The sequence below is a fragment of the Chiloscyllium plagiosum genome, unplaced genomic scaffold, assembly GCF_037043375.1.
Source record: "Chiloscyllium plagiosum isolate Xiang-an unplaced genomic scaffold, Cpla_swu_hap1 HiC_scaffold_25, whole genome shotgun sequence".
NCBI lineage: Eukaryota > Metazoa > Chordata > Chondrichthyes > Orectolobiformes > Hemiscylliidae > Chiloscyllium > Chiloscyllium plagiosum.
The window spans coordinates 45,691,953-45,706,173 of NW_028270163.1; the positions used below are offsets into that span (position 1 = coordinate 45,691,953).

General features: G+C 39.6%; 1 protein-coding gene across 4 annotated transcripts in view; it reads left to right on the top strand.

Moving 5' to 3' along the window:
- cyth1b (cytohesin 1b) overlaps positions 1–14,221 on the top strand; it is a 232,773-nt gene that overhangs the window by 194,160 nt on the left and 24,392 nt on the right. For all 4 annotated transcript variants that reach the window (XM_043714921.2, XM_043714919.2, XM_043714920.2 and 1 more), the window contains exons 6-8: positions 10,206–10,286; positions 12,587–12,699; positions 13,461–13,609. In XM_043714921.2, the coding sequence (XP_043570856.1) occupies positions 10,206–10,286; positions 12,587–12,699; positions 13,461–13,609 (343 nt within the window). The remainder of the gene's footprint in view (positions 1–10,205; positions 10,287–12,586; positions 12,700–13,460; positions 13,610–14,221) is intronic.

Consider the following 14,221-nt stretch of genomic DNA (forward strand, 5'->3'; position numbering starts at 1 on the left):
AGAATATCATGAAAAATAGTATTAACACTGGTGCTGTATTCTCTCATCATGCTTCATATAACATTTGAGCAGATAGCAGATTAAACCTAATATGCCCAGAAGATTCTGACATAAAAAGCTCCAGATCCTCAGTCAAATCAATGACGTGGAACCCTGCCACTGTGAGGTAGCAGGAGAGGTATATCATAGTCATGAAGTCCCTACAGTGTGGCAAGAAGCCATTCAGCTGATTGAGTTTGCACTGACACTCCAAACAGCATCTCACCCAGACCCAGCCCCACATTATTCCCGTAGCCCAGTAATAACTATGGCTAATCCACATAGCCTGGACACTATGGGGCAATTTAGCATGGCCAGTCCACCTAAATTACACACCTTTTGAATTGTGGGAGGAAACTGGATCACCCGACGGAAACCCACACAGACACGGGGTGAAATTGAACCCAGGTCCCTGGTGCTGAGACCATATCATTCAGTCTCTCAAGCCTGTTCAGGATGATCAAGGTGGACGAGGAGTCTGTGTTTCTGAAACAGTGAGAGAACGCGCAGGTACAGCAGATTCATAAAGACCAGGAGAGAGAGGAATTGGAGCTTCTTAAACATGAGATAGCGGGTCAACAGCTTCATAAAGAGAAAAGCGGACCTATGTCTGGAAAAACGGAGCAGTGATGGCGGGAGAGAAAAATCGGTAGCAGAAAATCCTACAATTTGTTTCTTCCTGTGACACCTGAAGTGCGACATTATAGGAGAGCAAGTAGGACGATAAGTAATTGTAATAGCAGGCCATTCACCTGCCCTACCAATAGGATCGCAAATGATTCAGTGTTCCTCACATTCTCCTGCCTGCCCTTTCCCCATAACTCTTGATTCTCCTACTGATCAAGAATCTATCTCCCTCAACCTTAAACATACAGAAGGACTCTGACTGCACAGGTCTCTGTGGTAACAACTTTCTAGGACACTCAACCCTGTGTGAGAAGAAATTCCTCCTCCACCAGTAAATAAGCCTATGGTATTGGAAGTGGTACATTGGCATGGATAGGTATTTGGCTAATGCGCAGAAACAGCAAGTGGGCATAAGGGGTTCTTTTTCAGGTTGGTGAATCAATGTTGAGAATATACAATATATATAAATGAAGTGAATATTTTGTAGCTAAATTGCATAAGATGCAAATAGATGGAGAGTCAAGCTGCATGAGGGCTGCAAAAAGTTTAGAAATGGGTATTATTGGTAGGTTAAATAAGTGGGTTAAAGGTCGGCAAATGGAGTATAATATGGGAAAATGTGAAGTTGATTTTGGAAAGGAGAACAAAAGAACAGTATTACTGAAATGGAGAAAAGCTGCAACTCAAAGGGTACTGTGGAGGTATTTGTGCATGAAACACACAAACTGGCATGCAGGTGCGGCAGGTTAAGAAAATCATGAATAAAAATGGAGTGTTGCTTCTTATTTCAAGGGGCTTGGAATGCAAGGGTAGACGAGTCTTATTGTAACCGTACAATGTGCTGTTGAAACTACATCTGGAGTACTCTGAGCAGTTTTGGGTCCCTTATTTAACGAAAGATATCATTTCATTGGAAGCAGTTCAGAGAAGGTTCACTAAAATGATCCCTTATATGAGGGTACTGTCTTATAAGCAAAGATTAACCAAGTTGGAACTCGACTCATTGGAAGTTAGAAGAAATGAGAAGTGATCTCATTGAAATGTAGGGTTTTTAAGGGGCCTTTTGAGAGTAAATGCTGAGATGTTTCTCCTCATTGGAGATTCTAAGACCAAAGGACATAGTATCAGAATAAAGGATGCTAATTTAAGTAGGTTACCAGTGGGCATTTTTTCTAAGTCTTTCAAATTCCCGATTAATTTTTTTTGACCAGAGCCTCAATATCTTTATTCATCCACTGTTCCCTACTCTTACCAGCCTTACCCTTCACTCTAAGAGGAACGTAATGCCTCTGAACTCTTGTTATCCCACTTGCCAGTTATCCCTTTACCTGCGAACGGACTATCTCAATCAACTTTTGAAAGTTCCTGTCTCATACTGTCAAAATTTGCCTTACTCCAATTAAGAACTTTAACTTTTATACAGGGCCTATCCTTTTTCATAACTATTTTAAAAGTGATTACTAGCTCCAAAGTGCTCCCCTTCAGTCACTTGCCCTGCCTTACTTCCCTAGAATCGGTCAAGTTTTGCTCCTTCTCTTGTGGTTACACAGATATAGGCAAAAAGAATTGCTTCAACTCATTTAACAAATGACTTACTATCCAAGCCCTTAACACTATGGCAGTCGCAGTCTATGTTTGGAAAGTTAAAATCCCTTACCGTAACAACACTATTATTCTTGCATATATCTGCGATCTCTACATATTTGCTCCTCAGTTTCCCACTGACAATTGAGGAGGTCTATAGGACAATCCCATCAAGGTGATCGTCCCCTTCTTATGGGGTGTAGGTTTGCTCGCTGAGCTGTAGGTTTGATATCCAGACGTTTCATTACCTGACTAGGTAACATCATCAGTGGCGACCTCCAAGTGAAGCGAAGCTGTTGTCTCCTGCTTTCTATTTATATGTTTGTTCTGGATGGGGTTCCTGGGGTTTGTGGTGATGTCATTTCCTGTTCGTTTTCTGAGGGGTTGATAGATGGTATCCAGATCTATGTGTTGGTTCTGGATGGGGTTCCTGGGGTTTGTGGTGATGTCATTTCCTGTTCGTTTTCTGAGGGGTTGATAGATGGTATCTAGGTCTATGTGTTTGTTTATTGCGTTATGGTTGGAGTGCCAGGCCTCTAGGAATTCTCTGGCATGTCTTTGCTTAGCCTGTCCCAGGATAGATGTGTTGTCCCAGTCGAAATGGTGTTTTTTTTCATCCGTGTGTAGGGCTACGAGGGAGAGAGGGTCGTGTCTTTTTGTGGCTAGCTGGTGTTCGTGCATCCTGGTGGCTAACTTTCTTCCTGTTTGTCCTATATAGTGTTTGTGGCAGTCCTTGCATGGAATTTTGTAGATGACGTTGGCTTTGTCCATGGGTTGTACTGGGTCTTTTAAGTTTGTTAATTTTTGTTTGAGAGTGTTGGTGGGTTTGTGTGCTACTAGAATTCCGAGGGGTCTTAGTAGTCTGGCTGTCATTTCTGAAACTTCTTTGATGTATGGTAAGGTGGTTAGGGTTTCTGGCTGTGTTTGGTCTGCTTGTCGTGGTTTGTGCTTGAGGAATCTGCGGACTGTATTTTTTTGAGTATCCGTTCTTCTTGAATACATTGTATAGGTGGTTCTCCTCTGTTTTCTGAAGTTCGTCTGTGCTGCAATGTGTGGTGGCTCGTTGGAATAGTGTTCTGATACAGCTTCGTTTGTGTGTGTTGGGATGGTTGCTGGTGTAGTTAAGTATTTGGTCAGTGTTTGTCGGTTTTCTGTATATGCAGGTTTGTAGTTCTCCGTTGTTCTTTCTTTCGACTGTGACGTCCAGGAATGCGAGTTTGTTGTTGGTTTCTTCCTCCTTGGTGAACTTTATGCCTGTGAGGGTGTTGTTGATGATGTTAAATGTCTCTTCTATCTTGTTTCGTTTTGTGATGACAAAGGTGTCATCTACGTAGCGGACCCAGATTTTTGGTTTGATGGTTGGCAGGGCTGTTTGTTCTAGTCTTTGCATTACCGCTTCTGCTTTGAATCCTGATAGCGGAGATCCCATGGGTGTGCCGTTTGTTTGTTTGTAGATAATGTTGTTGAAGGTGAAGTGGGTGGTGAGGCACAGGTCCACTTAGCTTCATGATGTTTTCGTTGGTAATGTGATTGGTGGTGGTTGGTGTATGTGTGATGGTCTCTTCTAGAAGTGTGGTAAGTGTTTCCTTTGCCAGGTCGATGTTGATGGAGGTGAACAGTGCTGTTACGTCGAATGAGATCATTGTTTCATCTTCCTCTATTTTGGTGTTTTTGATGATTTTTAGAAATTCCTGGGTGGAGTGGATGGAGTGCTGTGACTCTTCTACTAGGTATTTCAGTCTTGCATGTAGTTCTTTGGCCAGTCTGTAAGTTGGTGTTCCGGGTAGTGAGACTATGGGTCTGAGGGGGGCTCCTGGTTTATGTATTTTTGGTAGTCCGTAGAATCGTGGGGTGTTGGTTCCGTCTGGTTTCATTTTATGGAATTGTTTAATTGTCCGGAATTGTGTAATTTTCTTAGGAGATATGTAATTTTGTTTCCTAGTTGTGGGGTCGGGTCTAGCGCCACCTGTTGGTAAGTGTTGGTGTCTGTGAGTAGTGCATTGGCTTTCTATATGTAGTCCCTTCTGTTCAGGATGACTGTGACCCGACCTTTGTCTGCAGGTAATATAACGATGTTTTTGTCTTTTTTGAGGTTTTCTAGGCTTTCTTTTCTTGTGTGTTCAGTTTGTTTCCATCCCTCTTTTGGCTCAGAGTAGGTGCAACTGTCTGTCTGATCGTTTGTTGTGTTTCTACAATATGGGTTTGTTGTCCTTCAATGTGGTTTCTAATGCCGCTAGGAAATACTTCTTGTCAGCGTCTCGGTAATTGAAATTTAGTCCTTTTACTAGTACTGCTTTTTCTGTGTCTGATAGGGGTTAGGTCTGATAAGTTCTTTATCCATGCCCCTGTGTTATTGGTTTTGTCTTTGTTTGTGAGTTTGTCAAGTTTTTTCTTCAGGTCCCGATTTTTCTTTATCTTAGTTTGTCGTTGTTTGGTGTTTATGGCTCGTTCTACTGCATCTGTCCATTCTTGATTTGTTGCTTGTTTGAATAACGGTTTTTGGTGCGCAATTTCCCGGTTGTATTTTCGGAGTCTGTGGTGGGCGTCATTGATTAGTTCTCGGGATCTCCGCTATCAGGATTCATAGCAGAAGCGGTAATGCAAAGACTGGAACAAACAGCCCTACCAACCGTCAAACCAAAAATCTGGGTCCGCTACATAGATGACCCCTTTGTCATCACAAAACGAAACAAGATAGAAGAGACATTTAACGTCATCAACAACACCCTCACAGGCATAAAGTTCACCAAGGAGGAAGAAACCGACAACAAACTCGCATTCCTGGATGTCAGAGTCGAAAGAAAGGACAATGGAGAACTACAAACCTGCGTATACAGAAAACCGACAAACACTGACCAAATACTTAACTACACCAGCAACCATCCCAACACACACAAACGAAGCTGTATCAGAACACTATTCCAACGAGCCACCGCACACTGCAGCACAGACGGACTTCAGAAAACAGAGGAGAACCACCGATACCACGTATTCAAGAAGAATGGATACTCAAAAATTACAGTCCGCAGATTCCTCAAGCACAAACCACGACAAGCAGACCAAACACAGCCAGAAACCCTAACCACCTTACCATACATCAAAGAAGTTTCAGAAATGACAGCCAGACTACTAAGACCCCTCGGAATCCTAATAGCACACAAACAAACCAACACTCTCAAACAAAAATTAACAAACTTAAAAGACCCAGTACAACCCATGGAAAAAACCAACGTCATCTACAAAATTCCACGCAAGGACTGCCACAATCACTACATAGGACAAACAGGAAGAAAGTTAGCCACCAGGATACAAGAACACCAGCTAGCCACAAAAAGACACGACCCTCTCTCCCTCGTAGCCCTACACACGGATGGAAAAAACCACCATTTCGACTGGGACAACACATCTATCCTGGGACAGGCTAAGCAAAGACATGCCAGAGAATTCCTAGAGGCCTGGCACTTCAACCACAACACCATAAACAAACACATAGATCTAGATACCATCTATCAACCCCTCAGAAAACGAACAGGAAATGACATCACCACAAAACCCAGGAACCCCATTCAGAACAAACATATAAATAGACAGCAGGAGACAACAGCTTCGCTTCACTTGGAGGTCGCCACTGATGATGTTACCTAGCCAGATAATGAAACTTCTGGATATCAAACCTACAGCTCTGCGAGCAAACCTACACCCTAAACCTCAACCTGAGATACAAACCTTCACAAGCCTTGCAATCCCCTTCTTATTTCAGAGTTCCACCCATATAGCTTCACTGGATGATCCCTCAGAAATATCCTCTCTAAGTACAGCAGTAATGTTTTCCCTAATCAAAATATTACTCCCCCGCCTGTCTTGCGCCCCTTTTTATCCTTTGTATAGTATCTAAACTCTAGAACATTGAGCTGCCATTCCTGATCCTCCCTCAGCCATGTTTCTGTAATAACTATGATATCCCAGTCCCATGTTCTCATACATCCCCTGAGTTCATCTGCCTGACCTGTAAGACCCCTTGCATTGAAATAAATGCAGTTTAATTCTTCAGAGTTAACTCATCTCTGACTTGTCCTTTCCTATCTTTTCTAAGTAAGTTGCTCTCTTTAACTTCAGAGCAATTCTCATCTGTCCTGTTATGGGATGTTTTTCCACAGGAACATAGGAGCTTGAAGGGTGTCCTTATAGAGGATTATAAAATCATGAAGGACATAGATAAGGTGAATAGCAAAAGTCTTTTCCCTAGGGTGGAGGAGTTCAAAACCAGGGGGGCTATGTTTAAGTTGAGAGGAGAAAGATTTAGAAGGACCTGAGGAGCAATTTTGTCACACAGTGTGGTTTGTATACGGACTGAACTGCCATAGGAATTGGTAGATGCAGGTACAGAAACAATAGTTGAAAAACATTTGAACAGTTACATGAATAGTAAGGGTTTAGAGGGATATGAGCCAAAGGCAGGCAAATGGGACTAGTTTAGTTTGGGAAAAATTGTTTGGCATGGACGAGTTGGACTAAAGGGTCTGTTTTCATGCTGTTTGACTCTAAGTCTCTATTGGAGCAGCAACCTGTTAGTTTATCCAACCATCTTCAAACTGAGAGGCTTGGAACTAACCATCTGCACAACCATCTGCTGATTCTGCATCTAATTTATTACGATAACTTTTATTTTTGCCTCCAAAAAATCCTCTTTTGGATTCTACCCCCATGTTTTACTGTTCTAGTCCAACTAGGGAAGGGGCTACACCTGATATTGTAGTAGGGAATGAATCGGGCCAGGTGATCAAAGTTTCACTGGGTGAGCATTTTCAGAAGAATATCATAATGCCATATGTTTTAAGATTGTTATGGATAAGGATAAGACTGGTCCGCCAAGTGAAAATGCTCAATTTAGGGAAAGCTAATTACAATAGTATTAGGTCGAAACTGGAGAAATTAGATTAGGCAGAAACGGGATAAATTTGATTAGGCGTGGTTGTTCAAGGGTGAATCCACATCTGACCTGTGGGAGTCTTTCAAAGGCCTGTTGACCAGAGTTCAGGACCAGTATGTTCCTGCGAGGGTGAAAGATAAGGATGACAGGATTTGCAAATCCTGGATGAGAAGAGGTATTTGAAAGCTCAGTCAAAAAGAAAAAGGTGATGTATATAATGTTTAGGAAACTGGAATGACAAGGTCCTTGAGGAATATAAAGGAACCAAAATAGAATGTAAACAAGAAATTGGGAGGACTAAAAGGGGCCATGAAATGTCCTTGGCATGTAGCTTAAGAAGAATCCCTAGGTACTTTATACATATATTAAAGCAAGAGGCTAGCTAGGGAAACAGTAGGCCCACGCCAGGACAAAGGAGGGAATTTATGCATGGAGCCAGAGAAAGTGGTTGTGGTCCTTAATAAATATGTTTGCGTCAGTATTCACCAAGGAGAAGAACATGGATGATGATAAGATTAGGAAGGGATCTGTTGATATTTTAGAGCATGTTAATATAAGGAGGAGTTGGTGTGGATTTTGGTCATCTAGAAAAAAAAACATTAGGTAGATAAATTCCGAGGTTCTGATGGGATCTATCCAAGGATACTGAGGGAGGCAAGGGAAGAGATTGCTCAGGCTTTGTCAGAGATCTTTGTATCATCTTTAGCCAAGGCGAGGTCCAAGAAGACTGGACAATAGTCAATATTGTTCCATTGTTTAAGAAAGGCAACAGGGATAATCCAGGAAATTAAAGGCTGGTGAGCCTTACACAGCTGGTAGGGAAATTATTGGAGAAGATCCTTAGTGTAAGGACTTACTCGCATTTGGAAAAGAATGGCCTTATGAGGGTTAGTCCACATAATTTTGTGCGGGGTGGATCTTGTCTCAAAGTTGAGATTTTTGAGGAAGTGACGAGAATGATTGGTAAGGGTAGGGCAGTGGATGCAGTCTATGTGGGCTTTTGTAAATCATTTGACAAGGTCCCTCATGGTAGGTTGGTCGAGAAGATTAAATCACATGGGATCCATGGTGAGTTGGTAAGTTGGGTTCAATATTGGCTTGGTCGTAGAAGATAGAGAGTAGTTGTGGAAGGGTATTTTTCTGACTGGAGATCTGTAACCAGTTATGTTCCACAAGGATCATTGCTGGGACCTCTGTTGCTTGTCATGTAAATAATTTGGATGAAAATGTAGGCGATCTGATTTAGTAAGTTTTCAAACAACACGAAAGTTGGTAGAGTCATGGACAATTAGAAAGTATGTCAAAGGAAAGGTCATTCAGGAAGCTGGATGAAGAAATGGCAGATCGTGACAATCCAGACAAGTGTGAGGTGATGCATTTTTGATGATCACTTGCAAGAGGAAAATATACAGTAAATGAGAGGAATCTTAGGGTGCATGCTCATAACTCCTGAAAAGCAAGTGGATAAGGTGGTAAAGAATGCACATACGGCATGCTTGCCTTTATCAGTTGGGACATTGAGCATAAAAGTTGGCAAGACATGTTGCAGCTGTATTTAACTTTAGTAAGGTTGTATTTAGAGTATTGTGTGCAGTTCTGGTTGCCACACTCTAGAAGGATTGTGGATGCTTTGGAGAGTGTTCAAAAGAGGTTTACCAAGATGTTGCCTGGATGGGTGTGTTTCCGCCATAAAGAAAGGTTGGATAAACTTGAATCATTTTTACTAAGGCTGAGGAGTGACCTGATAGAAGTATATAAAGTTTTGAGAGACATGGATAAGGTGGATGGTTGGAGTCTTTTTCCCAGGATGCAAAGATCAAATACTTGGGGGCATAGGCTTAAGGTGAGGGCAGGAAAGTTAAAAGGGGATGTGCAAGGCAGGATTTTTACACAGAGGGTGATAGATGCCTGGAATGCAGATAAGATAGCAACATGCAAAAGGCATATGGACATACATATGTACAGGCAGGGAATAGAGGACAATGTACTTTCACATATAGCACAAACACTGAAAGCTTAATTTTAAGGGCTCTACTCACCTGAGAATAATGATGAGATACTGAACCAACACGTTGATAGTAGTTTGCCAGCTGTCATTACCCAGACAAAGAACCTGTGATGGTCAGCTGGCGCGTCATCCTATTGCTCATTTGTAAGACGTAGAATGGAATGTTATGAGGTATATAGGATCCCCAAATGAAATTGAGGTACAAATGGGTGAATCAAACATTGCATCTACTTGTACCAATTTTTTAAATGCCCTAACTAGTGACCCTATCTAGAAAATAGCTGAGGATTTTATTTTGCTGTTTAGGAGGATCTGTAGTGCTTGCTACTCTATAGGAGATTCCCCTGGGATTGTTATCCTCTACCCCAGGCTCAACTATGATTGTAGCAACTGGCTGACTGTCTCTCTCAAAAGCACAAGCTGCCCCATATGTCACCAGATGTTTGCAAATAAGATCTTAAGATGTTTGCTGCTTCACAATCACAAATGGACAATCAGTGGACCCATTTCATACCATGCTTTCTACCCTGGCTGTGATCCTTGAGTTAAAGTTGCACTAAGATTGTGACCTTGGTTTAAAGGTTCCCAAGATTTGGCCAATTTAGCTGAAACGTATTTGAACTGAATTGGCTGATGCCTGTGGCTTGTAATAAAGCTGTAGTATTGACCAAATGTTGAAATGTGGATCTTTAGAAATTGGTAATGTATTCTACATTGAAGATCATAATAGAAAATGTCTGGTGAATTTATATAATTGTAATCTAATCAAAGTGGCTTCTTAAAAAGAAAAGGTTACCTCAGAGCTGCGACCCTTTTCTTAATGACTGAGAATTTGCAAAGCTTGGGGAAAAGGGAATGAAGTTAATTGAATAACTCTTTCAATGAGCCAGCTCAATGTTTTGGACCAGATGGCGTTCTTAGTGCAATATTATTCTAAGTGACTGATTAATTATGAAACAAATATAATAAACGCCAAGTCTGTTTTCTCACAAAATGTTGCATTCTATCCTCATGCAGGGATGAATTTAACATCAGGGTTCTTCATGCATTTGTGGAGCTTCATGAATTCACAGACTTAAACCTGGTGCAGGCATTGCGGTAAGAATGATTACTGATGACTATATGCAGAGAAATAAATGTTGTTTTCTTAGTGGCCAAGCATAGAAGTAGCCTTCTTGTCTTGACTCCACACGAGTATGTTAGAATTTAATTTTCAGGAGCACACAAAGTGGATGAGTGGGATATGACCAGATTTGCAGAATGGTGTCACATTAGTTTTAGTCTTGCAACTATCTTTCAATCTTATTCATTATAAAGTATTATCCTTCTGGATTTTATTTGGACATAAAATGCACTTATAGTTTATACTATGGAAAATAAATACAATTTGAATTACATAAATACTTCTTTCAAACTCATAAAATCTTCTATTTCCCTTTTCTTTAGAATATGTAGTTCAAATTCTTTATCTGTGTGCCCAACATTTCTAGATGCTTCATTAATTAAGACAGTACACCAACCATTGTACAGTAACCAGAGAGATTAATACAGTGCTGTTTCAGTTGATAATATGTTAAGTTTGTGGATTTAGGAGATTATGCTACCTTTGGTTTATGGTAAAGAACATTGCCTGGGATTTGACCTTCTGATTGCTATCCAGCAATGCTTGTTTGAAACACATTTGTGAAGCATTTCATATGACTTCATTTACAACTTTGGTGTAAAGTGCACTCTCTGCCTGAAAGAATAAGAAACTAAAATACCAATGTTTGGACTACTATTAGAGAAAGATAACTGAGCAAGTTACCAGAGGATCATTGGCAATTCTGGCACTGGATTATGTCCAGGAGTTAAGAGTAGAGTGTAAAGAGTTAGAGAAAGTTGTTGGAGTGGGTATTTTTAAAACATAACTGGTCAAGTGCTCGTTTTAATTCAACAAATATATATAATAAAATTGTTAGAATAATATGTATTCATAGAATATACTTGATAAATACCATTGAACCAATGAGCTCCACATGAGTTAAATGTACAGAATTATTTATTGTTTGAAAATAGTTGAATGTTTAGGTTTTCCACTATCTTGAGATGACACTACATATTCATAAATGCATAAATTTTCGAGGCTTCAATTAAGGGGGAATGCCTCTTAGGTTTTAGCTGAGAAATTATTTTAAGCAGAGGGTTGTGAATTCTGCCCCATCAAGGGAAGTGGACTGTCAGACATTGAGTATGTTTAAGGTAGAGATCAATGATTTCTGATCATCAGTAGCATGCAGAGCTATGGGGATGGGGTGAGTAAAAGCCATTGGTGTTCAATCAGCAATGGGTATGTTGAATAGTAGGGCAGACTTGATGGGCTGATTGGCAACTCCTATTCCTATGTTTCTAATATTTTTCATGAACATAAATTTGAAGGATTGATGAATGAAGTATTCATGTTGAATATTTATTATGGATGTGAGTTTCAAGGATTGATAGCGAGTTAATGAAAAGATATTGGATCGATTTGTTAACACTTCTTGTTAATCAGATGTCTAATAATAATTGTTTATTCATTGGAGATGCCAGCCTGAGCCTGTGACTGTGAGGTTGCAGTATCTATTTTGGTTATTGCTGGAGTAATTGGTGACCATACTGTTGAAGGTTGGTCACCCGTGTGTTCTGGGTACAGTGTGGTGCCTTCTTATTCGCGTATGAAAAGCCCCTTAAAGAGCTTGTCAGTTGTTCCCTGAATGACTGCATCTGCAAAACTTCCTAATGACAACTGGATATGTTCAGTGACATCTGTCTTTATGCACCAGAATGTCAGACCGGTAGCCATTTGACCGCCTCAAACTTTATCCCTTTTGCTTTGAAGAGCTATATACTTCTTGGCCAAAAATGTTTTCAATGACTGATGTGTATGTATTTATGTCTGTTATTTAGACAGGTTAACAGTTATGTTTTCACCATACAAACTGTATTTATTAACTAATTCTGTATCTTTGTTAATTAAGTTTTGTTTTGTGTTTATAATTTTGTGTTTATTAGTGAAGCCTTTTTAATGTTTTTTTTATTCAAAGTTGGGGAAGATTATGATTAGCTGCTTTTAGGTACAGGTTAAAACAAATTAATTAATGTTGTGACCTATGGAGAAATGGGAGTAGAGAAAGATGGTTTTTTTTCCTCCCATCTTAGTCATGCTTTTTTTTGTACTCTAAAATATCAAGTACACTTCATAAAGAAATATTGGTGTTAATGCAGGGACTTTTCTGTCTAAAATTAGAAAGCATGCATTCAGGCAGATGTGATGATTTTCAACTCTATCACATGAATGACAATATAAATTAAAATTTAGAAGCTGCGTATGAGAATTCAATTAAAATTACTTTCCTTTAAACATATAAAAATCTTAGGCAGTTCTTGTGGAGCTTCCGGTTACCTGGAGAGGCGCAGAAAATTGACCGGATGATGGAAGCTTTTGCACAGCGATACTGTCAGTGCAATCCTGGAGTCTTTCAGTCTACTGGTATGTTTGATAACATCTGTGTATTATTGCCAATTAGTTCAGTCATAATTTGTAATTTATTTATAATATTAATTTGAAAAAAAAACTAGAATTTACCTTTTTCATTGGAACACTAGATTGAATGCTGTAAAATGTCTTAGTGTATAGAGGTCCTAACTTGAGCTGTATATGTTTGAGATTATAATGGAAGGATGGATGGACAGTTTCCATAGGCATAAGGCAATGCCTGCTTTGTAGGCAAGTCCTTTTTGGCTTCGTTTTATTTCTTTTCTCTTTGATCAAATTGTAAATTTGAGCAATTATGATGCATTGAAATCATGAAGTACAATATTAGCAGATATTTCCATTTTTACTATTTCTATAAGGAAGTGGGTCTGAAGGAGTTAATGTTCATATTACATTGGCTTCATCCATAACAGACACAGTCTCTGGGTGGAGACAAGGACTTCCTCTCCAGCTTTCAGAGGGACAGATGTACTAAATGCTGAAATGTGTTGAAACATGAAATAACAGATACATTGACATTGTAAACTGAAATTACATCAGTGCACAAATTTGAAGTAAGCTTATGTTTTCGGGGAGATTAAATTATACTCTGTTAATAATGTTTTTTTCCTGACAACCCCACCTGGTACTTGTGATATTTGTCAACACCAAGCGGTACTGGAGTGCTATAAATAGTACTTATTAACTCACGCTTGTTCCCTAAATGTTTTAACCCTTTGTACTGTTCCGAATTGAAGTGCAGTTTTCTTTTGCAGATACGTGCTATGTGTTATCTTTTGCTATTATTATGTTGAATACCAGTCTACACAATCCAAATGTTAAGGATAAACCTAGTGTGGAGAGGTTCATTCTAATGAATAGAGGAATAAACGACGGCGGTGACTTACCTGAAGAACTCCTAAGAGTTAGTATTGCAATTGATTACTAATTTTGTATATAGAGGTGGGTGATGGGGTCGATGGGTGTGTGCGGATGTGGTGGTGAAACATTGTATAAAAATATGTATTTTTAAAGGTGAAGTTAGCATGTTTCATTGGTATACCGTGCAGATCCTTACACTGTTGGCCGGTTCAGAAAAACCTAGCTGAAGTAGTGAAGAAAACAATGCGACTATGATGAGAAAAAAGTTATTGTATCAACTAAAACTTACAGAAACAAATCAGGAACAGCCAATTTTGTATAAAAATATTTCACTTATACTGAAGTGGTTGTCCATATATGTTGTATACTTTTCCACATTTCCTCCTCATTCTTTTCATTTCAATTATGTTGTTTTAACAAATTATACCCTTAGGGTTTAAAAATCCTTAATTTACCTGTTGTTATTGCCTCTGTTCATATCATTCATTCTTGAGATTAAGGACAGCTTTTGTTTATTTTCTGTTATTGAAACTGCTTTTCTTTTCAAAATTAGTTTTCAAATCAGTGAAGTGTCTGGGTTAAGAAGACTGACCTGTAACCAGGCCTGACCTTCATGTAAAAAAGATGTCCAATTGTGCAAGACCTCATCATTAAC